Genomic DNA, 12,043 nt, shown 5'->3' with positions numbered 1-12,043 from the left:
ACCAACACATAGTGTACTTAGGACCAGTTATTTTAAAAACAGTGCTTCTTGGAGCACAAGAAAGAACATGGATCAAAGGCTCCAGTCCCCCCAGTCCGAAGCCATTCTTGGAGTCCCCCCATTTAGATGTTGGCTTGATAAAAGGGTTTCATGTCTAAAGTAGTTTTGCAAACTCTCCCTTTAGACTGTTCAGGCTCCCCTTGCTGAAATTCTTGATACGTGCAGAATTATTTCTATAGATATTTTTCAGAGCCGTGAAAGTTTTATTTATACCACACACAAGTGATTCCTGCTGGGAATATTAAGAAAGAAGAAACCAGGGCCAGAAGGAGAAGAAAGAAGGATGGACAGAGCAAGCAGAACAGGTTTTTGCACTACAGCAGGTGATAGGAGGAAGGATTGGAACATATGGGGACGTGTAAGTCAACAATAACTCTGGGTCAAAAAAAAAAAATCTAACGGACACCAAACATGTAGATTATAAACTCAAAGGAGGAGGGAAAAAATCTCCTAGATTCCATATCCCTTGTAATAAAGCCAAATCTAAGAATGTCTTCTAATCTTTGGTGGTTCGAGAGGGTTGGGAGTGGAGAGGGGAGGATGCCTGCAAAGACTGTTCACACCAAGGACTGCTGAGTGGAATCACATTACACCACGCCTGTTGTTACTAATGTGGGTTATATACCAAGACATTAGAGTAGCTTTATTTAGCAAGCTCTCTTTATTGACTCATTATAGCAAAAACAATTTTCCAAGGGCCTTGATAGGTCACTCATAACCTCTAAAACTACAGTCTAATTTTTTTTCCATGTGATCCTAAGATGGTATTGAGGCAAATGGAATCTATGAATGAGCTGAATCAGGGGTAAGATATCCCTCAAGAATACAGCTTCCTTAGAGGTGGGATCTCGAGCATGCCCCTGCTGTCCTCCTGAGTGCACCACTCTGGGGAGGACAGGGGGAGGGACCTGAACCTTGCCTGGGGAGGGTGGGGAGGTTTCAGGTGGGGCTAAAAAGCTAGAACAGTGGGAGGCTGGTCCTGGTGCAGAAACAGGCAGCTAGAGCTGCTAGGCTGATTTTCAGACACACCCCAGGAACGGGACCCTTGTCCTCAGTAGGCAAGTTTGAAGCTGCTTGGGGCCAGGAGGGCACTTACGGAGCGCTTGTCGGCCTCTGCCCCTTGCTGGCCCTGCAGACATGCGGTGAGCTTCTTGTGCGTGCTGTGGGACACCTGCTTCACCAGCTCCAGGCGCTTCTCCACCTGCAGACAGAACGGCGGGCGGTGCTACTGGAGAGGGGAAGGTCAGGGAGAGTGGGGCTGTCAGTTGGACAGTCACTGCTCGTGTCTCCGCAGAGACGAGCATTCCTGGGAGAAAATGTCCAACCCTGGAGAACTGGAGGGACAGTGATCACAGATCCTGGGACTCTCTTGCTAACTGTGTGATGAGATGACTTCAAATCTCTCCAGAAAGATCTTACCTAAACCAATATTCAGCATGCAAAGTGCTGTCGTAAAGGCAAAAAAGTGTATCTCTAAACAGTTGGTATGAGGAGCAGTTTTAGCAGCATTGGGGATAGTTTAGTTTCAAAAGGGAAAACATCTTTGGTGTCCATGAGCCCAGGGTCAGTGACGACCTTACCTGAAGAAGGTCTTCACTCAGAACTTCGGTCTTTTCAGCCCTAAAGAGAACATTGAGAAACATATCAGTAAGAAAACTAAGAACACAGCGTCACAATCACGCCCCAGTCTCTTCGCTTAAGGCAATACTAGAAAACCATAGACTTCAGTAGCAGATGCTTCTACCAAAAGAACAGAGATAATACTGGAATTTACTAGGAAACTTAAAAACTAGCACAGCAGCAAGCACGGCAGAGAAGATACCTGGAGGTGCTCCTGCTGAGGACTGGAACCTGGATTAACGATAACAGACATACTTCTTTTGTTCCCCGACAAATATATTTTTTTAAGTAAAAAAATTAAGGTTTCCTCATCTGTAACCCTCTCCCCCATCCCCAACAAGTAAGCTAGATCAGCAGAAATCTGAGACAGGATCAATACACAACAAACACGGAGACAGTATTGAGTCCTGGCAACTAACTCAAAGGCCACCGCCAAGGTCTGGCAACCAAGCGTCAGGTCCACTGGAAAGTCTGGGCCTTAAACCTGAGATTTCCACATTTAGGGAAAAAACTCCGATGCTGAATGAAGTGGTCCCAACCGAGCTGTTAGCACCGCCTGCCTCACGTCAGAGGAGAACGCAAACCCTCTTTGGAGCAAAGCACTCCTAATTTAACACATGCTCTCTCTTTTTTTCTCATTTTTGCTTTCTCCCTCACACACATACGACCTCCTGCAAATTCACATGAAAACAGATCATCAAGATCTAAGAGTCCACAGAAAGAAAGAAGAAACAACACACAAAGAGCCCGAAGGACCTCAACTACTGGAGTTAGCAAAGACTGTACCAGATGTAAGAAATATTTAAGAACAAACCATATATTAAAAAAACAAGCAGTTGGACTTCTGTTTCCAGGAAGATGGAGTGAATGTATGTTAGCAATTCCTCTCGCTAATACAACTGAACACCCAGGACAGTGTATATATACAACAAACATAAGACAATCGAAAAGGGAGAGAAGTCACGCTGGCTGGGAACCTCCAGACCCGAGGAACAAAATGGTGAGGATGTTTTGCTTCACATTTTCCAAACTTGGAGCTTAAGAAGTGACCAACCTAAAATGCTAACAGGCACACACAAAAGAAGCCCCCCAAAAAGCCTGGTCTCTGTAGAGACAGGACCAAGAAAGGGATAGCCTAGCAATATAGAAGATTTTTAGGTAACAGCTGTTCACCGTAGCCAAACACTACATAAAAAACTATTGTCCCTCTCTACCCATGCCAGCAAAAGCTGAGTAGGGAGCCTGGGTTCTTCCCTTGGCAGGCTGTACCCCAGCCACCTCCTCTCACCTGCGTGGGAGTGTCAGAGAAGGTCAAGTAGGAGGCAGGGACAAATCCCGTTCTCTTCTGCTGCAGACAGCGGCAATCCCATGTGTAGCCCAGACACCTACCCCCAGCTGGTGACAATGAAACATCCCCCCACCCCACTGTGATACCACTAGGGTATCACAGAGGCCGATGGACAGTGAGGCCTTTGGCCAATGCCCATCAATAACAAGGTTACTCCCTCCCACAGTGTCAATGGAACCCACCGGGGAGCAACAGTGAGCCACTCTGACCCCTCCCAGCCTGGAAGTAGCAGGAGGCCCAGTGGGGAGCCAGAATTCCCACTTCCACCCCTAGTAACAAGGAGCACCTTTCTCTGTGAAGGGTCAATGAGGCCAAGTGGGAAGTCTGGACTCTACCTCCACTTGGCAGAAACAGAGCACGACTCCTCTTTCCCCTCCTGGAACAGTATCAGAGAAAAGCCACCTAAAAGACGAAGTTTAAATGAGATCCCGAGTCTCACAACATAATACCTGCAATGTCCAGATTTCAGTCAAAAATTACTCATCAAGAATCAGAGAAAACTCAAACCGAATGAAAAAAGAAAATCAATAGATGCCTATTAAAATTATCTGACAGAGACTTTAAAGCAGTGATCATAAAAATGCTTCGATGTACAACCATGAATATACTTGAAAAAAATGAAAAAATAGAAACAAATGATAAAAATTTTAGAGCAGAAAAATCTAGTAATCTAAAGTAAAAAACAAACAAACAAACAAACAAAAAAACAACTCTCAGTGTATGCGTTCAATAGCAGAATGGAGGAGACAGAGGAAAGAATCCGTGAACTGGAAGAAAGCGTAATAGAAGTTTCCCCACCTGAACAACAGAGCAAAAATAGAACAAACAAATCAGCAAACAAAAAAGCCTCAGAGGCCTGTGGGACTATAACAAAAGATCAAATATTCATGTCATCAGAGTACCAGAAGGAGAGGGAAAAAAAGGTAGGCTAAAAAATATAAAATAACAAACTCAAAGAAATAATGGTAAAAAAGCTTCCCAAATTTGGCAAAAGACAAAAAACCTACATGTTTAAAAAGCTGACCAAATCCCAAAGAGGACCTTCTAAACACAAAGAAATCTTCACCAAGACTCATTATAATCAAACTTCTAAAAACTAAAGGTAAGTCCTGAAGGGAGGTAGAAAGACATGCTACCTTAACAAATGGGAAAAACAATTAGAATGAGAGCAGATTTCTCATAAAAACCTTGGAGACTGTAAGAAAGTGGCACATTATTTTTCAAGGATTGAAAGAAAGGAACTGTCAACCTAGAATCCTATATCTAATGAAAATATCCTTCAGGAATGAAGGGGAAATCAAAGACAATCTCAGATATAAAAAATTAACAAAATTTGTCATCAGTAGGCCTCTTTAAAGTATTGCTAAAGGAAGTTATCTAAAAACAACCCAATAATGATAAAAGAAGGAAACTTGGAATATCAGGAGGGAAAAAAGAACATGATGAGCAAAAATATGGGTAAGTACAACAGACTATCTTTCTCCTTTTCAGTTTTCTAAATTATGTTTGACGGTTGAAGCAAAACTTATATTTATAACATTGTCTGATGTGGTTATAAATGTATACAGGGGAAATATTGAACATAATTACATTATAATCAGGAGACGGCAAAGGGACATAAAGGGAGGAAAGATATCAGATATCATTCAAACGGGTAAAATGAGGACACCAATAGACTATGATAAATTATGTATATATTATGTAATACCTAGGGCCACCTCAAAAACACTGCTATGGTTTGAATGTGTCCCCCAGAGCTCATGTGTTAGCAACTTCATCCCCTGTGATGGTGTTGGGAGGTGGAACCTAATGGGAGATGTTTGGGCCATGGGGGCACCACTCTTATAATATGTCAATGCCATTACTATGGGAGTGGGTTCATTACCATGAGAGCAGGTTTCTTATGAAAGGTAAGTTTAGCCCCCTCTTGGTCTCTCTTGCCCAAATGATATATGTCTTCCACCTTGTTTTGACACAGCAAAAAAGGCCCTCATCAGACACCAGCCCCTCAATCGCGGATTTTCCAGCCTCCAGAACCGTGAGCCAATATATTTCTGTTCATTATAAATTACCTACTCTGTGGTATTCAGTCGTAGCAGCACAAAATAGGCTAAGAAAATTGATACCAGAGAGTGGGATTCTGCAAACACAGCTACCTGAGAATGTGGACGTGGCTTTGGAACTGGGGACTGGGCAGAGGCCGGAAGGCCTGGAATGGAGAGTGAAGGGTGATCTGGTGAAGGCTCACAAGAAGAGAGGAACTGTGTGAAAGTACAGAACTTCTTAGAGATTACGCATGTGGTCACGATCAGGAATGTTGGTAGAAATATGGACAGTAAAATATGGACAAGGCTGGTTTGACATTTGAGTATCAGTTAGTGTATTGCACCATATTAACAGACTAAAGAAAACCACACAATCCCATCATTGATTTAGGAAAGAATTTGACAAAATACAAAACCCATTCATGGTAAAAAAAAAAAAAAAAAAAAGACTCTCAGAAAATGAGGACCAGAAGGAAACTTACTTCACTTGGTAAATAACATCTACCAAAAAAACCCCCTACAGTTAACATTATATTTAATGTTGAAAGACTAACTGCTTTCCTCCTAAACCAGGGATCAGGGCAAGCCGTCTGCTGTCACCCCCCCATAGCATAGTTCTGAAAGTTTGAGTCAGAGCAAGAAGATACAAAAGGGAAAGAAAAAGCATATACATATGAAAGGAACAAATAAAAACATCCCTATGTGCAGATGCCATGACTGTCTTGGAAGAAAATGCCAAGGAACCTACAAAAAAAGAGTTCAGCAAGATGGCATGACACAAGACAAACATACAAAAATAAATGGTATTTCTACATACTAGTAATGAACACATGAATACCGAAATTAAAAAAATACCATTGGCAATTGTTTAAAAAAATAAAATACTTAGGTGTCAATCTAGCAAAACATGTATAGAACCTGCAGACTGAAAACTATAAAATGTTTATAAAAGAAATAAAAGAAGTTCTAAATAAATGGAGAGACACACCATGTCTGTGGGCTGGAAGATCCCACATGGTAAAATGTTGATTCTTCCCAAATTGATCATAGCTTAAATGCAATCCCAATCAAAATCTCAACAGAATTTGTTGTAGATACCAACAAATTGATTCTAAAATTGATATGAAAGTGCAAAGGAAGTAGGATAGCTAAAACCATTTCTAGAGAGAAAAATAAAGGTATAGGACTCACATGATCTAATTTTAAGATTTGCTATAAAATTAAGTAATCAGAAGAGTACGGTATCTGCAAAAAGACTAAAACCTACATCAACAGAACAAAACGTCCAAAAATAGAGCTAGACAAATTTGACCAATGATCTTTCACAAAGGTACAAAGACAATTCAATAGAGGAAGGAAAGTCTTTCTAACAAATTGTGATGGAACACATCAATACGCAAAAACATGAACCCTAGCCCATTTGTCACATTATTTACAAAAATCAATTCATAATAGACTACAGACTTTAATAAAAAATGTAAAATTATAAAATTATTGATGAAAACATAGAAGATATCTGTGACTTTGGTGTAGGCAATGGGTTCTTAGATATGACATCAAAAGTATGAGTCATAAAAGAAAAAATAATAAATTAGATTTTTTCAAAACTAAAAGTTTTTACTCCATGAAAGATACTTTTTAAAGATAAAAAGAGAGAAAATATTTGCAAATAACATACACGAAAAAAGAATTGTAAGTTCACAAATTCAACAATAAGGAAAAAAATCCCATCAAAAATGGGCAAAAAAATCTGCATAGAAACTTTACCAAGGAAGACAAGTGGGTGGCAAATAAACATAAGAAAAGAAGCTAAATATTATTAACCATTAAGAAAATGCAAATTTATCACACACACACACACACACACACACACACACACACAAACTGGCCATATCAACTTCTAGAGGGAATAACTGGAACTCTCACACATTGCTGGGGTTGGGCACAGCAAACTGGTACAGACGCTGTGGAAAATGATTAAGCAGTTTCTTATAAACTTGAACATACACTTGCCGTAAGACCCAGCAATGCTATTCTGAATACACACACACACACACACACACACACCCCCTTGTGAATGTTCCTAGAGCTTTATTTGTAGTGTCAATGAAATGAAATATAATGTAATATAAATGCAGATCTGGAAGCATCTCATGTTCTTCAACAGGTGCACGGATAACAAGCTGTAGACTAGCTACCCAATAGAATACTACTCAGCAGTCAATAGGGACGGACTGGTGACACACGCTACAACATGGATGGAAGGCAAAACCATTACGCTTGGTGTAAAAAGCCGATCCCAAAAGCTCACATACATCCTGAATGATTCCATTTACAGGCCACTCTAGCAAAGCTAAACCACAGGGGTGGAAAACAGCAATGACAGGGATAGGGGAGGGGGAGGGCTTGATTAAAAGGGGCCCCATGCGGGAACTTTCTGAGGTAATGGAAGTGTTCTGTATTTTGTCTGTGGTGGTGGTTGTACAAATTTATGCATGTGTTAAATCTCATAGAAGTCCATGAAAAAAGTGAGTTTTACTCTACATAAGTTTGAAAAGTAAAAAAAAGTATAAAGGTAGAACTGAGATCTAGACAACAATATCATTTAAGTCAAGGAGGGAAGGTGATTGGAGTTCAGTATTCTAAGCTCCTAGTACAGATTTTGTTACGCTACATAAACATGTCAAGGCTACCACTCAAAGAGTAAAAATGGAGTATGTACCTTCCAAACTAATAGAGGCAAAATAACAAAAACTTAATGATTGAAAACAAACAAAAGAAAAAAATGGTGGTAGCTGCAGTAATATATAAAAAAATACAAAGCTCATAGTAAAATAGTAGACGTGTTCAAATATATCACAAAATATTTTAATATAAATGGACTAAAGATTACAGTTAAAAGCTAAAGATGTTTGGCTTAGATATAAAAAATATAGCTGTATGCTAACAATAAAATCTGTCTCTAAAACACAAACAATCAGAAGTTTGAAGGTAAAAAGAGGAAAAAAACCCGTACCACGCTATGTCTAATTAATGTAATAGACTTTGACGGGGGCAAACACCATAAAGGAAAGAAGACAGCAATACAGTGACAGAACAGTTTAACTTGTCAAGAAGTCATAGGAATTCTGAACTTGGGTCTGCCTGGTAAGAATCACAAAATATATAAATCAAAAGTGATAGAACCTCAGGGGAGCCCTGACAATTTTACCACAATGGAAGATGTCATTATTCCTCCTTCAGTTAGAGAAGGAGGACAGGAAAAACGTTAGTGAAGACATAGAGGATTTGAAAACATAACAGGATTTATTAGATAGACATCCATAGAACTCTGAATCTAGTCATAAAGAATATAAAATCTTCTCATGCACACAAGAATTTATTTCCAAAAATGAAACACTTTGTGGCCTAAAAAGCACATCCCAACAAATACCAAAGGACAGGAGCCACACAGATGATGGTCTCTGACCCCAAAGCAATTTAGGTTGAAGTAAATAAGAAGTAAAACTAAAAATAAACAAATTTGGAAATTTTAAAACACTTCTAAATAGCTCACAGGTCAAAATAATTACTGTTAGGAATTTAAAATATTTAGAACTGAAAAACAATGAAAATACTACATATCAAACTTGTCAGATAAAGTGATATTTAGAAAAAAATACGGAAACTCAATTGCTTATAGTAGAGACTGAAAATACTTGAGAAGTATAAATATAAACAGAATTAACATCAAGAAATTAGAAGAAAGAAAACAATGAAGAGATTAGAAAAATAGAAAAATCATGTAATTCTTTGAAAAAACAAACAAAAATGGCAAATCTCTAAAAGATTTATCCAGGCAAAAAAAAAAAAAGGAACAGATAAATAATAGTAAATAAAAGTAGAATATAAAGAGAGATGCTGCAGAAATTAAAAAGATAAATGAAAATTATGCACAATTTTTTTTTGAAAATCTAGACAAAATGGCCAACTACTTAAAAAAATAAAAGCAAGCCAAAATTGACTTAAGAATACATAGGAATCTGCATAGTTCAATAAACATTAAAGAAATTAAACCAGTAATTAAACATCTTTCCAAAAAGAAGACAGAAGATCAAGATGTTTTACAGGTAAATTTTCAAGAAGTGTTTCTTTGTAAACATACAGAAACTCTTTTTTTTTTTTTTTCGAGACAGAGTCTCACTCTGTTGCCCGGGCTAGAGTGCCGTGGCATCAGCCTAACTCACAGCAACCTCAGACTCCTGGGCTCAAGCGATCCTCCTGCCTCAGCCTCCTGAGTAGCTGGGACTACAGGCATGCGCCGTTATGCCTGGCTAATTTTTTCTATATATTTTTAGCTGTCCAGCTAATTTCTTTCTATTTTTAGTAGAGATGGGGGTCTTGCTCTTGCTCAGGCTGGTCTTGAACTCCTGAGCTCAAACGATCTGCCCACCTCAGCCTCCCAGAGTGCTAGGATTACAGGCGTGAGCCACCTCGCCCAGTCCACAAACTCTTAAAAAAGAATAGAAAAAGAAATAACAGTGCGACTCAACAGACAAGTATAACTTGATACCAAAACTAGAAAGGGCAGTGCAATAAAATCATAGATCAGTCTCATATATTAGCAATGATACAAAAGTCCTTAAGAAAACAAAGTAGTATATTTTATAAACAACTTAATTGCTAGAATGTAAGAGTGGTTTAACTTCAGAAATCTGTAAGTGTAATTTGTCACATGGACAAATTAAAAGATAAAAACAATACCATTTAAAAAATGCAAAGTAGTTAATAAAATTCAATGCCTGTTCATGAAAAATACAAAAAATGAAAAAACTTGATTTTTAAAGTACTTATAAAACATTATTCTTAATGGAAATATATTAAAAACATTGCCTTTATAATCAAGAATAAAATAAGGATTCCCAGCTCAATAAGCAACTAAAATAGAAGATTTTAAAACTGAAAAGGAAGAACCTAAGCTGATATAATTTGAAGATTATATATTTTCCCACAAAGAAAATCCAAAGTAATCTATAGAAGTTACTATAAATAATTAAAAAGGGGTCTGGATATAAGATCAATATAACAAAAATAACATAACCATTAAATACTCAAAAAATCTAATTTAAAAAATAATTTAACATAGCAAATAAACCTGGAATACATTTAATGAAAGATGGGCAATATCTTTATGGTGGAAAAATTTAAAAATTAGTAAAAGACATTAATAAAGGCAAATAAGAGATATATGGTATTTATGACTGGAAAGAATCAATTTTATAGAGATATCAGTTCTTTTCATATCAATGCAACTTCAAAGAAAAATCACAATAAGTATTTTAAAAAATAATTTAACCAGCTGAATCTAAAATTTATACAGAAATGCAAAAGTTTAAGGAAAAAACAAGATTATTCTTAAGAAGAATAAGTTGGGGGAACTTCACTACCAGACACTGAAACTCATTAAAGTCACAGTAATTAAGAAAGTATCATATCAATGTTCCTACTGGTCACTGGAACAAAAGAGCACGTCCAAGAATAGACCCACACAAATGTGGAACAATGACAGATGACAGGGTGTTATCTGAGATTGGGGAAGAGGGACAGGAGAAATGAGATATTTAATAAGTAGTGCTGGGTCAGTTATTTATCCATATGAGAAAAAAAGAAAGACATAGCATTTCTACGCCATGACACGCACAAGTCCCAATGAATTCAAGACTTAAATTTAAAAGGCAAGATATTAAAACTTTTAGGGAAAAATATAGAATATCTTATATTTCTGACCATGGAATGATACTTTTGAAAATAAAACATTAAGAAGACTAACCATAAAATATTAATATATTTGCATTAAAATTGTTATGATGGTTAAAAAAATAGTAAAAAGAAAGTCAGACACTGGAAAAAGATATATGTAAGAAAATATAACTGCCAAAGGATAAACATTCGGACTATACCAAGAATTCTCATAAGACAAGAAGCAGAAGAAAAATCAACTCTACAGAAAAATGGGTTAAAGACTAGCCCTCTTTAAAGGAGGAAATAATAATGATCGACAAATACATAAAATCTTGGTCAATGTTATTAGTAATCAGGAATATCAAAACCACAGAGATACCATTTTTTACCTACCATTTTGGCAAAAATGTAGAAGTCTGACAATTTCAAAGGGTGAAGATACCCAGTAATGGGAACCCCTACAGACTGCTACTGTAAGTATAAATTGCCAAAAGCACTGCAGAAAACAATGTCATTATCTTGTACATTTGACAATGAAACTCCACACCCAAATGAAAGATCTTTTAACAGAACAATATTTTCTGTTATTGTTTGATGCATTAAATTGATTTCACCACCACTAACAGGCTGGAACCTGCATTCAAAAAATGGCCATTGAGAGGAGAATAAAGAAACTGGAATACAGTCACATAATGACATGTCACACAGTGATAAAAAGCAATCAAATCAAATTACCCCAAACAACATGAGCAAATCTCAGAAGTACAATGCTGATCGGAAGAAAATAACAAAAAGACTACCTGAATTATACCATTTCCCTAAAGCTCAAAATCAAACACCATTAAATAACATATTGTGAAGTGATACATACCTATGTAGCAAAATGAAAAGAAAGCAAGAGAATTATAAACACAAAATTGAAAATAGTGATTACCTCTGTGAAAGAGAGGAAGATGGGATTTGGGAATGAAATACAGATGGATTCAGCAGAATCGGTAATGTTTTGGTTCTGAATTGTGTAGTAGGTTCATGACCTTCTTCTTAATCTGTTTCATAATATATATATAAAAGAATATATGTGATCTGTGCATCAAATTATAGATAATACAAACATTAACAAAACCAGGCACTAGTTATTTAAGCACAAACTTTGCATAAATGATTCTCACAAGACTAAAAACAAAAAACGATGATCATTAGGTCCTCTATATTCTGGTTTAAATACATATTTATACTACATATATATTTT

At 37.1% G+C, this 12,043-nt stretch overlaps 1 protein-coding gene across 5 annotated transcripts in view; it reads right to left on the bottom strand.

Annotated features, from left to right (window-relative positions):
• The window catches only part of ARHGAP44 (Rho GTPase activating protein 44), a 175,017-nt gene that overhangs the window by 84,345 nt on the left and 78,629 nt on the right, over positions 1-12,043 (bottom strand). For all 5 annotated transcript variants that reach the window (XM_069481951.1, XM_069481949.1, XM_069481953.1 and 2 more), the window contains exons 2-3: positions 1,641-1,680; positions 1,157-1,261 (exon numbers count right to left, since the gene is read on the bottom strand). In XM_069481951.1, coding sequence (XP_069338052.1) covers positions 1,157-1,261; positions 1,641-1,680 — 145 coding nt within the window. The remainder of the gene's footprint in view (positions 1-1,156; positions 1,262-1,640; positions 1,681-12,043) is intronic.

Source organism: Eulemur rufifrons, chromosome 9 (genome assembly GCF_041146395.1).
Source record: "Eulemur rufifrons isolate Redbay chromosome 9, OSU_ERuf_1, whole genome shotgun sequence".
Taxonomy (NCBI): Eukaryota; Metazoa; Chordata; class Mammalia; order Primates; family Lemuridae; genus Eulemur; species Eulemur rufifrons.
The sequence above is the reverse complement of the archived record's forward strand: the minus strand, read 5'-3'. Positions and strand labels throughout refer to the sequence as shown.